Consider the following 15,516-nt stretch of genomic DNA (forward strand, 5'->3'; position numbering starts at 1 on the left):
GTAAATTTTAGAAAGTAGGTGACTTTGCAAATATGGAATCTGCGAATAATGAGATCAATGAAAACTCCAAGAAAAAAAAAAAACAAAGTGGGGGGGTTTAGATGACCTGATTTCAAGACTAATTATAAAACAACAGCAATCAAAACAGTGTGTGTTGGTGGACATCAATGAACCAGCATATATAGTCTAGGAATAGACCCACGCACATATGTGAACTGATTTTTGAGAAAAGCGCCAAAGCAATTCATGAGGAAGGAATAATGTCATCAACAAACGGTGCTACAGCAATTGGATTGCCATGTGCACAAAATGCATCTTGACCTTCACGTCACACCATATACAAAAATGAATGACCTTGGATTTGGCAAGGATTTTTAAAAATAGGATACAGAACACCAAAGAGAAAACTCAACTAACAGAACTTTATCAAAATTAAAACATTTGGGGGCACCTGGGTGGTTCAGTTGGTTGAGTGTTTGAATCTTGATTCCTGCTCCAGTCCTGATCTTGGGGGTTGGGGGATCGAGCCCCCCACATGGGCTGCATGCTTAGTGTGCAGTCTGCTTGTCCCTCTCCCTCCCCTTTTGACTCTCCCTCTGCTCATGTTCTCACTCTAAAATAAATAAATAAAATCTTTTAAAAAAAATCAAAACATTTTCACTTCAAAATACACTACTACCAAAATGAAAAGGTGAGCCATAGACTAGGATAAAATATTTGCAAACACACACCCAGCAAAGGACCTTAGAATGTATAAAGAATTCTTAGAACTCAATAATGGGAAAACAACCCAGTGAAAATGGGCCAAAAATCTGAACAGATATAAACCAGAGAAGACATATGGATGGCACAGAAGCCTGTGAAGAGATGTTCAGTTATTAATTACTAGAAAGATACAAATTAAAACCACAGTGAGATTCTTACCATACCTCTACTGGATTGGATAAAATTTAAAACATTGACCATAATACATGGTGGCAAAGTTGGCAACAGGAACTATCATTGTCCCTTGCAAGAATGTAAAAAATGGTTCACTCTTTGGAAAACAGATTAGCAGTTTTCTACAAAGTTAAATATATACCTACCGTATGACCTAGCCATTCAAACTTTATTTACCCCAAAGAAAGTAATGTTTATGTCCAAAGATTTTTTTTTAAAGATTATATTTATTTACTTATTTGAGAGAGAGAGAAAGAGTGTTCGAGTGGGAGGAGGAGGGAGAGAGAGAGAGGGAGAGAGACTCTCAGGCAGAGTCCATGCTGAGCATGGAGCCGAGGTGGGGCTTGATCTCACAGCCCTGGGATCATGACCTGAGCCTAATCTAAGAGTCTGATTCTTAACCAACTGAGCCCTGAGTCGCCCACATGCTCCTATGTCCAAACAAAGATTTGAATACTAATGTTCACAGCAACTTTACTTGCAAGAGTCCCAAACTGGAAACAACCCAAATGTCCATCAATAGGTAAATGGATAACATATTGTGATATTTGCATACCATGTAATACTACAAGGCAATGAAGAGAATAAACTTTTTTTTTTTTTGAGAATGAACAAGCAGCACGCTAGATGAATTTCAAAATAATCATGTTGGATGAAATAAGACAAACAAAACAGTGTACATGGTGTATGATTCCATTTATAGAAAATTTTAGAAAATGACAAGTAATCTATGTGACAGCAGATTCGTGGTTGCCTGAGGATGAGGCGGGCAGTGGCGGGGGAAGTGGGCAGAGGGATTACCGAGGGGTATGAGGACATTTTGAGGGTTTGGGGGTGATGGATATGCTCATTATCTTGATTGTGATGATCATGTTGACAAGACAAACTTATCAAAGCGCGTACTTTGAACATGTACAGTTTATTGTATGCCATTTACAACTCAATAAGGTTATTAACATAGAGAAAGAAAGTCAGAACAAGGTGGTTTTGGAAGGTAAGTGATGCTGAGACGGAGGCTGCAAGACAAAAGATTGGAGAAAGATCGCGAAACAATGAGGGAAGGTGTTGTGGAAGAGGGTTTTTTCCAACAAGTCTGAGAGAAAGGCAGGGCTTGCTGTCTTTGAGGGTGCTAACTAGACCAGCCTGCCTGTCTGGAACAGTTTGTTTGGGGCATTAGTGGGGGCTGAGGGAAGGAATGCAAGCTGGAACAAATTATGGAGCAATTAGTTTCTCAAGCTGAGTCCCAGCATTGGTCTTTGGTGGGTAGAAGGAGGTGGTCATGGGGTGTCGATGGTAAATCCACATTTTAGTAAATTGATTTTAGCAGTAATGGATACATGGGATTTAAACTGGTAGAAAGTGGGTGAAGTACCATCCACCCGTTGACTCATTCATCCAACACTTACTGGTTCCCTCTAGGCACTCTTCCTGGGCAGTAGGAGAAAAAGGAGTGCTTCTCTTTTATGTTGGCGACCCAAGAAACACTCAGATCTTGGTTTCCTTTATGCTCCACACCTATGGAGTGGAAGATGAAAGAGGCAATCAGTTTACAATTCCCATCCGCTCAGTCCGTTCAGTGACAGAATCTATTAGGAGTCCACCGCAATAAGCCCCACCCCGGGGAGGAGCTTATGACAGAAGCTGGGGGATGGGGGTCAGGGGATGGTAGCAGAATTTAAAATGACAGCTAGCTTCAGAAAGGAAACCTGAAGTGAGGCAAAACTAGCGAGTCTGGGAAGCAGCCCACCCAAGTGGTTGGATGCAGCTGGAGATGAGGCATTAGAGTTCAAGGATAACCCCAGGCTGGATATGCCTGGTGGTAGTAATTGACCCTGAAAACGGATCATATCTTGGAGGGAGAGAGGGAGCGTGGAAAGAGAAGGTCAGGGTCGGAGCTTCGGGGCTGCCCATGGTGAGAGCAAGGAGAGAGTGTGGAAGGGCGAGCAGGCTGCCCCCACAGCCCGCCAGCCTGCCGCTTGTGGAATCGCAGGGCCCAGGTGCTGCTAGGACCACCCTGAGCGGAAGCAGAGGCTGCTGAGCTGGGTGACGTGGCCACAGGCCTCCTCTCCACCCTGGGGGTCCAGGTCCGGGGACCTGAATATGGTAACGTGCAGCCTGCTCGCCCTCTGGTTGGGCCAGGCTGCAGGATTTTTTTTTTTTTTTTTTTTTTTTTTAAAGAAGAAAAGAAAACAAAGGAATCCGGGCTGGGTGGCGTTCTCATGGGAGAAGCAGTCCTGCCCGGGTGCGAGTGGAGACGAACGCTGTAAAAGAATCAGCACCGGTCAGGGGAAAGTGAGTTTGAGGCTCGTGCAGCTTCTTCTCTGCGTTCCTGGTTTCACAAGCGCCCAGATAAGTGGTTCTCAAAGTGGCCCCCCAGACAAGCAGCAGCTGAGCAGAGGAACTGGCTGGAAAGGCAACACCCCTCCTCCCCCGGGAGGGGGGGAGGACCCTAAAGTTCCCTAATGGGGACTCTGCGGTGGTACCTAGGAATGGGTGTGTGAACAATCTCTCCAGGCAATCCTGATTAAGCCCAACTCTGGAAACCACCGAGGCCTTTTAAACTGGATCTTAAAGACTCCACTCAGTAGGGAGTTAATATTAAGAACGAGATGAAGGCCCTTGTTTGGAAATTGCAAAGCGCTCTACAAGACTAGGGCATTACTCGTGCATGCTTGTTTATTTCCATGCACCTCATTGGGTCAGATTTACTTATGTTTTAAGGCTTTACAGGGAGGTGTGTGGCGGGGGGGATTCTTTCCCCATTTCTCTTCTCAGAACGAAAATCTTGTGAGTGACTAGGAGAACTGACTGGCAAAGGAATCGACAGTTGGGGAGAGGCACAGCTGGGATTTGCCCAAAGGACAGGTTTGTTTTTCTCGGTGACATTGGGTTTGTTTTGTTTCTTCCAGCATTAGAAGCACAAGGCTGATGACTCACATTGACTGTCGAGAGTCTTTAAGTCCAAACTGCAGCTGTCAAAATAAGATTAGTGCTTTCAGGCACCAAGAAAGAAGGGGGATGGTCCCCAAAACCCAGGCTCCGGTTTGTGGAGGCCTGATTCCGGGAGGGCTTTCACACTGGTGTGGGCGGAAACCCCATTGTCTCCCACTTGAGTGAAGTAACAGCCCTAATAATACATTTCTCTTCGCTCTTGCTGGGATGGATAACTTGTGGTTTCTACATCTCAGGCCGAGTAACAGCAGGAGCTGTTTAAAAAAGTGGAGTGTGTCTTTAAAGGTATTCATTTTGCTTTAACTCCAAAGGACAGATTAAACTGTCGTTGGTGGGAACAGCACGCAGTGTAGCTTGTCAAAAGCTCTGAAAAGCCAATAAAAACCCCTTTGATTTTGCCTGGCATGATGTCAGCCACGGCAGCCCCCAGCCCTTATCCCGTGCTCCTCGTCCGGCGGAACCAGATGGAGGTTTTCCAAGTTCTCTGGCTGAGGCACGGCGCCGGGGTTTCGAGATCATAAATGAAGGCAGGCACTTAAATCTAGGATGCCTTCGAGCCCCGGGGCAAACACTAGGGATGGATTTGAGCACCGAACTGGGGCTCTGAGTTATCAAATCCTCACTGATTTATTTCACCTGGGAAGACTAAGCAGCTGCAGTTAATATCCCTCCCTACAATTCACAAGGAACTAAAAGCAAGTAAATTCTGCTGACTGTCAGCTCTGTGCTAATGATTGCCTTCTGGCAAGACATTGCTTGCATGTGGTGAGATCTTTTGTTATAAAATTCAAAATTGCCTGCTTTGCTGTATCAGATCAATTCAGCAATTCAACAAAGCAAAACTTAGTCAAGGATATGTCGACGTTATTTAAAGAAATCTGAAGCTACGTCCATGCGTGGCGTTCTCAGAGGCGTCTGTAAATTGACACTTGATTGTAATGGTGTTGTGGGCGAAACTTGTCTGGAGCCCACCTCTCCTGCATGCTGAACTGGGCCTGTGCCTCCAAGACTTTTCTGTACCCGTCTAAGGAAGAAGGAGGCTAGCATTTGCTGAGTATCTATATATCTGCCAGGGGCTTAACTCGTCTCGTTATCTCAGCCCTGCAATGTTTTCTCCACTTAATTATTTAACTTCTAGGAAAATCGGGTCTTCTAGAAATCACTCATGTGAGGTCACACAAGCCAGCTAGCTGGAGGCAGGTCTGGCTCCGAAGAAGATCTTCTTTTCATTCTGTCTCCACCCCCCCCCCCGCCCCCACCTCGCCCCCACCTCGCCCCTCGCCACAAGACACGTAACTGCCCTTTTTCTTTTTTCTCCAAGGTTCAGTTCCCTGGCTCCTTCCTTTTCCATGTTTCCTCCCTCAAGTCTTTGTATAAAAGAATCTTCTGAGTGAGACCACCTTCTGACCACAGCATATAAAACACAAGTTCCCTTCCTTCCACATTCCCAACTCCCTTGACCAGATAATATTTTTCTGAAGCACTTGTAAGATCTAACGTGGGGAGCCTGGGTGACTCAGTAGATTAAGCATTTGCCTTCGGCTCAGGTCATGATCCTGGAATCCTAGGATCCAGGCTGTTGAGCTTCCTGCTCAGCGGGGAGCCTGCTTCTCCCTCGCCCTCTGCCTGCTGCTCCCATGCTGTTTGTTCCCTCTCTTTCTCTGTCAAATAAATAAACCAATTAAATATTAAAAAGAGAGAGAGATCTAACATAATGTATGGTTTACCTGTTTATTTTATGTCTGGCCTCTGTCAGTGGTGTGCTGGGAAATGTTTAAGAATCAGATCTCCAGGGGAAGATGCCCTGAGTGGGAAGGTTCTCAGGTTCCTGTGGGGTATATACAGCCAGTGCTGGTGATTTCATGCCCCTGCCTGTCCTTGCTGAATGCAGGGTAGGACAGAGACGTACGTGCACAGTCTGTGATGTAGGTCGATAGGAGCCAGCCCCCACTTGAGTATAATCTTCATGGGACAGACATCAATTGATATATATATATATATTTTTTAATTTTATTTATTTATTTAACATATAATATATTATTAGCTCCAGGGGTTCAGGTCTGTGAGTCGCCAGGTTTACACACTTCACAGCACTCACCATAGCACATACCCTCCCCAATGTCCATAACTCCACCACTCTCTCCCTACCCTCCTCCGCCCGGCAACCCTCAGTTTGTTTGTGACAGTAAGAGTCTCTTATGATTTGCCTCCCTCCCGATCCCATCGTGTTTCATTTATTCTTTTCCTACCCCCCAACCTCCCCACGTTGCCACTCAATGTCCTCATATCAGGGAGATCATATGATAATTGTCTTTCTCTGATTGATTTATTGTGCTAAGCAAAATACCCTCCAGTTCATCCACGTCATCGCAAATGGCAAGATTTCATTTCTTTTGATGGCTGCATAGTATTCCATTGTATATATATATCTATGGCACATCTTCTTTTTTTTTTTTAATATATTTTTTAAAAGATTTTATTTATTTATTTGACAGAGAGAAATCACAAGTAGATGGAGAGCAAGTAGATGCTCAGCAGAGAGCCCGATGCGGGACTCGATCCCAGGACCCTGAGATCATGACCTGAGCCGAAGGCAGCGGCTTAACCCACTGAGCCACCCAGGCGCCCCTATGGCACATCTTCTTTATCCATTCATCTGTTGATGGACATCTAGGTTCTTTCCATAGTTTGGCTATTGTGGACATTGCTGCTATAAACATTTGGGTGCATGTGCCCCTTCAGATCACTACATTTGTGTCTTTAGGGTAAATAACCAGTAGTGCAATTGCTGGGTCATAGGGTAGCTCTATTTTCAACTTTTTGAGGAACCTCCATGCTGTTTTCCGGAGTAGTTGCACCAGCTTGCATTCCCACCAACAGTGTAGGAGGGTTCCTCTTTCTCCACATCCTCGTCAGCATCTGTCATTCCCTGACTTGTTAATTTTAGCCATTCTGACTGGTGTGAGGTGGTATCTCATTGTGGTTTTGATTTGTATTTCCCTGATGCCGAGTGATGTGGAGCACTTTTTCATGTGTCTGCTGCCATCTGGATGTCTTCTTTGCAGAAATGTCTGTCCATGTCCTCTGCCCATTTCTTGATTGGATTATTTGTTCTTTGGGTGTTGAGTTTGATAAGTTCTTTATGCATTTTGGACACTAGGAATATCCCTGTTGGGAGACAGGGAGTATGGGCCTTTGTCACTGTACTTTCAGCAGATGAACACTAAACAGAACACCAATGACACCCGTGAGAACATTGTGTCGGGCTCTGGCAAATCAGTGAGTAAAATCAGCTCATGTTCCAGTGAAGCAGGCAGACACGATCAGGTCTTTCTAGTACCACTGGATAAACCTGTGAGTGCTGGAGTGGAGTCCAGAGGAAGGAGCCTTTAAGCCCAGCCACCCAGGAGAGGTCTTCCTGGAAGAGGTACTATTTGACAGAAGTCATGTGTCATGAATGGGGATCACCAGGTAGAGGAGGCTTGGAAGGATAATGAGAATTCAGAATTCAGTGCGTCTCCCATCCCCCATCATTTTATTACCCTTCGGTGGAAACTCTCCTGGGCTGTGAGAAAAAGAAGCGCTGTTTTTCAAAAGCATAAGGAATCCTCAAAAAGTATCTGTATTTGTTTCAAATAGAAGTGAGCACTGCCAGAAAAACAACATTGTTTTGTCAGAACCTAGTCTGTATTTTTTCCTTAGTCTTTGTTTAATTAAGTTAATCCCTCAGTGGTTTCCCTTGGGACAGTGCAGATCCTACGGGCCATAAATCCCCCACATTATAAAAACAGTCTGAAAGTACAACACACAGGAAGCCAGCTGGCACGCGCACTGTTTGTGGGGCCGGGCTTCTGGAATGCAAGCGATAAGCCTCCTGGTCCTACCACGCTCTGCGCCCTCATGTAGTGTCTGCAGTCCTCTCAGCCACTTGGAGAGGGAAGGGAAGACAGCATTCATTCTGAGGTTTATTTGAAAGAGGAAACTGAGCCTGGCAGTCTCAGTTAATAAAGGGGGAGACTGCCTCCTGGGTATGGGCACTTTCCCCTCAGATGATTGCAAGGACTTTTATCCAGTTCGACATTTCTCATCCTGGCTGGGTGCTGGAGTTCTCTGGGGAGCTTTTAAACAAAACACCGCTGCTTGCATTACCCCCTCCCCCCACTCCTTGGCCAAGCCCGTTTGAGGTAAGGAGGGGGGTGCCCTGGGTATCACGATTTTCCAGAAGTCCGCAGATGGTTCTAATGGGTAGCTAAGGTTGGGCGCTGCTGCTTCTGTCAGCCAGACCTTGTGGTTATTTACAGACTGTTCCGTGGGGGTCCCAGCCCCATCCTGAAAGGAATGGGCATTGCTTCTCTTACCTACCCTGTGAGGAGAAGTCTTGTGGGGAGGGGGGCACAAAAAGAGGATTGCTTCAAGGCCTTGGTTCATTGCTTTCAAAATGCTGCTTTCCAAGGGGTTCTTTTGTAACATGTTGTTTTTTTTTTTTTTCATTATTATAAAAGCTCTTGTTAAGAGCCCATGTTAGAAAATTTGAAAGCAGATCATTATAAGTAAGAATAAAAAAGCACCTCTGCTCCTACCACTCCTCTGTAAACGCCATTAGGCAGGGTTCCCACTGGACACCAAAGGAGGCAGAGCAGCAGCCGGAGCAGAGAAGGGATACCCAGGTGGAGGAGCTCGGGCCCCCCATCTTCAGAGATGGCCTTGGGATTTGGGGATGTAATTTGTTCCACTGTGCTGGAATGACCTTTTCCAGCCACAATGCTTTCAAGCAGGTGCTTTCTCCTCCCCGTGAGGGAGCTTAGAGACTAGCGAGGGAGACACAATGAATAGATGGCGTATGGATGCCTGTGTAATTGACATTGTGGTACATGCCCAGGGGAGAGGTGACTGCTGATAGGGGAGGCAGATAGCTCTGGCTCCGGAGAACAGCTGAAGGTCCTCCTATCAGGAGGTTAATTTTTCTATCACTGTTCCAGCAGACCAGAGCTATTTCAGCATGGAATTCAAAAAAACTACCACTGTTCCCAAACAAAGCAGTGATTTTTATTTAACAGCTAGAAGTCTGATAAGTTTCACCAGAGCTAAAGAAACCGTCAGATGCTCCTTTTGATCCATTTCACTGAAGGGTAATAAAACTATGGGAGATAGAGGAAACACCGAATCCTGAGTTCCCGTTATCCTTCCAAGCCTTCTCTCCCTGGTGACCCCCACTCATGGCTCATGACTTCCATCAAGTGGCACCTCTTCCAGGAAGACCTCTTCGGGTTGGCTGGGCTTGGAGCCTCCTCCTTCTGGGCGCCACTCTAGCACTCACACTTTCATCTGGGTCTCCTGCTGAATGGAATTGACTTCTCAGCCTTCTGGCCCTCTGTCATCTCGCGTCAGGTATCCTTTCCATCTTCCCTCCTGCCACCTCCCTTGGAATTCCCAGCATGGAATTCAGCTACTAGGCCTGGCCCGTTTTCCTCATTTCTGCACATTTACTCACACTCTTCCCTCAGCCCAGAATGCCTGGCCCTTCTGCATTCTCTAATGCTTACCTGACAACCTTTTTCAATCTACCCTTGGCCATGGGGCTAGTTTTTTCTACCTCAGGACTTTTGCATTTGCTGTTCTTTTAATCAGAAATGCTCTTCCTAGAGCTTCCCATTACTGACCCTTAGAATACAAGCTGGGTGACAGCAGGAACCCCTTTGTCTCTGTGGTTCTTCCCTATATACCCAGTGCCTGGGACAAAGGGGGTACTTCATTTATTGAATAAATGAAGAATATCCTATGATTCAGATTTTTTTTAAATTTTTTATTTTTTATAAACATATATTTTTATCCCCAGGGGTACAGATCTGTGAATCACCAGGTTTACACACTTCACAGCACTCACCAAAGCACATACCCTCCCCAATGTCCATAATCCCATCCCCTTCTCCCAACCCCCCTCCCCCCAGCAACCCTCAGTTTGTTTTGTGAGATTAAGAGTCACTTATGGTTTGTCTCCCTCCCAATCCCATCTTGTTTCATTTATTCTTCTCCTACCCACTTAAACCCCCATGTTGCATCACCACTTCCTCATATCAGGGAGATCATATGATAGTTGTCTTTCTCTGCTTGACTTATTTCCCTAAGCATGATACGCTCTAGTTCCATCCATGTTGTCGCAAATGGCAAGATTTCATTTCTTTTGATGGCTGCATAGTATTCCATTGTGTATATATACCACATCTTCTTGATCCATTCATCTGTTGATGGACATCTAGGTTTTTTCCATAGTTTGGCTATTGTGGACATTGCTGCTATAAACATTCGGGTGCACGTGTGATTCAGATTTTTATTAGATCTCTGGCTTCGGCTTGTAACTGAAGGTTTTTATTATTAATTATTCACTGTGATTTTTACGTGAGCTAAAGTGGTTTTTGTTTTTTGTTTTGGTTATTGGTGTTTTTCTTCTGTCTAAATCCACTGGAAATCTCAGTTGGAGTTCCCAATTGGAAATCTAAGCTATAAATATACTGGTAAGAGATAGAAGAATTTGCATCTATCATTTTCTTCATCTACTTCATTGCTTCGGGAATGAAAATACATCTTTTAGCACTTAAAAGCCAGAGCCCCTATTTGTACAATCTTAGACATAAACATTTTTAATATGAGGCAGATTTTATTTTTAAAAACGATTTAGTGCATTTAATAGAAGTGAAGAATAAATCAGCTTTTATCTTTTTATCAATTTAATATTTTGTATTTATCTAAAAGCATAATAAACAATAAAACTCAAATGACACTGGAGATTACATTTAAGCATAACCATTGGATTCGGGGAACAATCGAGCTTTCTAGTTAATTGAGTTTTTATCATAGCTGTCATTAGTGATAGCTTTTAACCAGTGAAAACTCTTTTTAACATATTTGATCCCTTTAATGCTCTTTGGTTTTCTCCAGCTTTAATGGTTAAGTCACTGGAAGAGCTAGATACAACACCAAGCCATTCTCCTTGCTGAGAAATAATGTCATCACATCAGCCTGTTTCTTCAAAAGAGAGACTTAGTCAGTGATGGATTGAAAATGCCTTTAACCTTTTCATCCTCTGATATATTTTTAGTTTGCTTGCGGTAGATGCATTCCTGCTAGTGCCTTCTCACATTGCATTTGCTTGGATAGCCAGGGCTCAGCGCGTAATAAATATGCGACTTGAAGAGTTCTGCTAAGAACCAGGTATCCGTTTCTCCCTAGTAATCTTTGTTACCTCGATCTAACCTCCTTTGGCATCACATTTTCTTCCTTTGTCAGTGGCGTGAAGAAATAGAGCTTAAGGAGGATTTCCAAAGATCGTTCGGGTAGACAAATGGAGTGAGGGAAAATATTTTCCAAAGGGACAGATGCAGAATTGGGACCTGCCATGTTTGGGGTGGATAGAATAGACGGTCTTTTCACAGTGCTCTCTCTCTGGCTTCCCCGTCTGCAGAGTGTCAAAGATCGTGCCAGACGATCTCACGTATGCTGCTGAGACGGGGATGACAAAGCATTTTTGTTCTCGAACAACAGGAAGGGTACTTGATGCAGATGAGGGCAAATGCTTGCTTGTGATGACTTAACAGGAGGCACCAGAATGGTTCAGAGCACTTTCAAGAACATGAGGCAAATACAAAACCGATGTTAATTTGAAATTACTCAATGCGTTTCCTAGAGGTGAGTAAGTCCCACTTCGAAAGCTCTGTTTTTATTTATACATAGAGATGCAACAAAATGTTTAACAGCGGTTGCCTCTGGATGGTAGGATTACAGTGGCTTAATATGTTAAAAGTGATTTTAACAAGTGCTCGTTGCCTGGCGGTGTACTGAGAGTCATGTCCTTCAGAGCTGTGTTCTCATGGCACGACTCTGCCCCAGTCCAGGATCTGTGTGCGGCTGAGGACCACGGCTGTGAGCAGCTCTGTGTGAATGTGCTGGGCTCCTTCGTCTGCCAGTGCTACAGCGGCTTCATGCTGGCCGAGGACGGGAAAAGATGTGTGGGTGAGTATTCCCCTGCCTTGTTGAATGAGGAAGGGCAAGCTGGGCACAGTGAGGGGGCTGGGGAGCCTACCACAGATCCAAGTACTCTCCTTTGAATTTCAACAAAGTGCTCCTTTCTCTGGTCTAGTTGTTAGTCGGAATTTGAACTCTGAAGACTTCCTTTACAGCTGAGGCTAGCATGATCTCATTCGAGTCCTCAACAAAAGGCAGATTTATGATCACCTATGTAAATATAAGCATCCCTTTATATACTGCCTCCCTTGAAAAGGACTGGGTGGATTTTCAGCAAACGTGGAGGCTGTCTGGGGTGGCCTGACTTCAGTACAGCTCGTGTGTTGTTCATGAGATTCCCTTGCTGGTGGGTGAGGTTGCTGAGTGGCTCCTCAAAGATGGAAGCAGCCTTCCTGCTAAGCATGGATCTGCCAGCGATGGGCCCAGGGGACCACCAGGAATGAGAGCCCAGCTATCTGTGAGAAGACACCATTGTCAGAAGAAAGGAACAGTTGCCTCAAAGGCAAGCCTGGGAAGAAGTTGCAAGGGCAGTGCTTGGAATTTCAGGCACCCGCTTGCTATCAGTTCAGTGGCTTCCCACTGGAGCAACCCCACCTTGTGTGACCTGGTGGGATGTAGAAGAGCTGGGGGTGGCATTTGATTTCTTCAATGAAGGATAATGGTTCTCCTAAGCACTTAGAGAGCGCGCCAGCAAGTCCCTAATGCCACTTCCCAGTGTGTCCTTAAACTCACATGGTCTCATTCGTCCTTCCTCCAGCAAACAGTGACTGGCAAGAAGTAGGTGTTCAATGAACTGAACTCAGTACCTCTAAGCCAAAAAATCTGGGGGCTAAGGAAGGGAAAGGACTCGACTGACGTCAGAGGGGGAAGCTACTGACTCTAAATCCTGCATTTTCTCGTCCATATCCCATTGTTTTCAGGGGGATATGTTGTTGTTTCCCCTTACGTCTTGCTTCTCACAGTGAACGATTCTTATATTGCACATAGAATTTACATTTTCCAGCACTCTTTGATTCTTAGCTAAGGATGCAGAAGGAAAAAGCCACAAAACAGAAGTATTAGTGGCATCTTCTTCGCAGGTGAGAATCGAGTGGGTTTGTTTCCTTGTTTTTACACGCTGACGGGAATGAAAGCTGCCCTCATCAGATGTCCACAAATGGAATTGGTCTCCTAAGCCTTGGAGATTTTATTTATTTTTTTCTTAATCTGCGGGTGGTGACAGTGATAGGGAGCAAGTTACCACACCCACTAATGGGGGCAAAAGAGAAGTCAACATGCTTCACTCATTTTTATCATGCAAGTAATATACTTTCATTGAGGATAAACAGATTAAACAGATGAGCCCTGGGTGATTTATGCATCTGATGAACTGTTGAACACTACATCTGAAACTCATGATGTATTGTGTGTTGGCTAATTGAATTTAAATGTAAAAAAAAGGGATTAAGCAGATGAGAAAAATCACTATTAATAGTTTGTTGTATTTTCTGCCAGACTTTTCCCCACACACATATCTACTTCAAGGAGCACCTGGGTGGTTCGGTGGGTTCAACACCTGACACTTGATTTTGGCTCAAGTCACCATCTCAGGGCTGTGAGATCGAGCCCCTCGGTGTAGAATCTACTTGAGATTCTCTCTCTCCCTCTGCCCCTCCCCCCGCCCATGCACGTGCTATAAATAAATAAATAAAATCTTTTTAAAAACTTACAAAAGGGCGCCTGGATGGCTCAGTGGGTTAAGCCTCTGCCTTTGGCTCAGGTCATGATCTCAGGGTCAAGGGATCGAGGCCCTGCATTGGGCTCTCTGCTCTGCGGGAGGCCTGCTTCTCCCTCTCTTTCTGCCTGCCTCTCTGCCTACTTGTGATCTCTCTCTCTGTCAAATAAATAAATAAAATCTTTAAAAAAATAAAAATAAAAAATAAAATAAAAACTTACAAAAATATCTAATTCAAAACATTTTGTTAATGTTGAACAAAATGAGGTCATGCTGTTTACTGTGTCTAACATATTTTTTCCTTTACCGGTAATTAAATGGGTGGAAACATTGGGGGCTGTTGGGTCAGAAGGAACCTGGGCCATTGGGAATAAGGCCAGTGGATAAGCTTCAAGAAGAAGGGGGAGTGTGTCTGGTTAATCATGAGAGGGAAGGAGCCGGGAAGGCCCAGAGCTTGTGTGGGCAACAAGGAGTAGATGGGGCAAGGGCAGTAGGGGCTGTGGCTGGGGCAGGCGGCCTGCCCTGGGCCTTAGGAAGCTGGAGGGTGGTGAGGAACCAGTTTTCTGAGCGTTGCCACAAATAATTGCCTTGTCGTCCCTGTGTGGTAGAGAACCTTGGTGTCTCTAGAGGTCCAGAGCTGCTTGGTGGAGCTATGCTGAGTGCAGAGCCAATGGCGGAAGTAAGAGAAACTACAGAAGGTCAGAGAAGAAAGTCATTCTAATGGCCAGGGTGGGGAAAATCTAGGAAAGGAAGGAAGGGTAGCCATTGGACAGGTGTCCAAGGAGACATGAAGGGCGGTAATGGTGTGGACACGGCGGAGCTCTCCAAGCTCGAAGGCTGGGTTGGGAGGGGCAGCCCTTGCTCCTGAGAGTGGGTAGATGAGGGGGAGACTGTCACAGGGATGCCAGACTGAAAGCTAAGCAGGTGATCTTACTCGAGGACAGCAGTCGGAAGGGGCTTGTCAAAGATGGAGACTCCAGGTGTCAGACCGAGACAGGAAATTTAGTGAAGCAAAGGCTGGCGGGGACTCTGGAAGCTCTCTGTCAGCAGCTGGTCTGGATGACCAGTGTGTAGATGGGAACGTTAAGAATATGGGGACCAGTTGGGGCGCCTGGGTGGCTCAGTGGGTTAAGCCGCTGCCTTCGGCTCAGGTCATGATCTCAGGGTCCTGGGATCGAGTCCCACATCGGGCTCTCTGCTCAGCAGGGAGCCTGCTTCCCTCTCTCTCTCTCGCTGCCTGCCTCTCCATCTACTTGTGATTTCTCTCTGTCAAATAAATAAATAAATCTTTAAAAAAAAAAAAAAAAAAAAAAAAAAGAATATGGGGACCAGGGACGCCTGGGTGGCTCAGTTGGTTAAGCAGCTGCCTTTGGCTCAGGTCATGATCCCAGCGTCCCCGAGTCCCACATCGGGCTCCTTGCTCCGCGGGGAGCCTGCTTCTCCCTCTGACTCTGCCTTCCACTCTGTCTGCCTGTGCTCGCTCTCACTCGCTCTCTCTCTGACAAATAAATAAATAAAATCTTAAAAAAAAAAAAAAAGAATATGGGGACCATAAATCCCAGTTCATCCAGCATGATCCCTGCTTGCGCCTGTTGGCTTATTTCTCAACAGCCCTCCCTTTCGCTTTCAAAGAGTTCTAGTCTGGGGTGACAAACTACAGGGTCACCCCAGTTAAGGCCAGCCTGGCTTAAACAGTGGAAGAGACCCACTCTGCTGAAGCAGAGAGCGCCTGCAGGTGTGACGTAGAGGAAGGAATTGAAGATACCAGCTGCAAGCAGAGCGTTCAGGGCTTCGAAAACCAGGGTGAAAAGTCTGGACTTCATCTCTGGAAGAGAGACACTGAAGGGTTTCTAATCGGAAGTGACAAATGTAAAGCCTCATTTGAGGAAACT

General features: G+C 45.5%; 1 protein-coding gene across 5 annotated transcripts in view; it reads left to right on the plus strand.

Moving 5' to 3' along the window:
• MATN2 (matrilin 2) overlaps positions 1-15,516 on the plus strand; it is a 134,779-nt gene that overhangs the window by 59,504 nt on the left and 59,759 nt on the right. For all 5 annotated transcript variants that reach the window (XM_045077972.1, XM_045077970.1, XM_045077973.1 and 2 more), the window contains one exon: positions 11,776-11,898. In XM_045077972.1, coding sequence (XP_044933907.1) covers positions 11,776-11,898 — 123 coding nt within the window. The remainder of the gene's footprint in view (positions 1-11,775; positions 11,899-15,516) is intronic.

The sequence above is a fragment of the Mustela putorius genome, unplaced genomic scaffold (genome assembly GCF_011764305.1).
Source record: "Mustela putorius furo isolate JIRA1106 unplaced genomic scaffold, ASM1176430v1.1 tig00000228_pilon_pilon_pilon, whole genome shotgun sequence".
NCBI classification, from domain to species: Eukaryota; Metazoa; Chordata; class Mammalia; order Carnivora; family Mustelidae; genus Mustela; species Mustela putorius.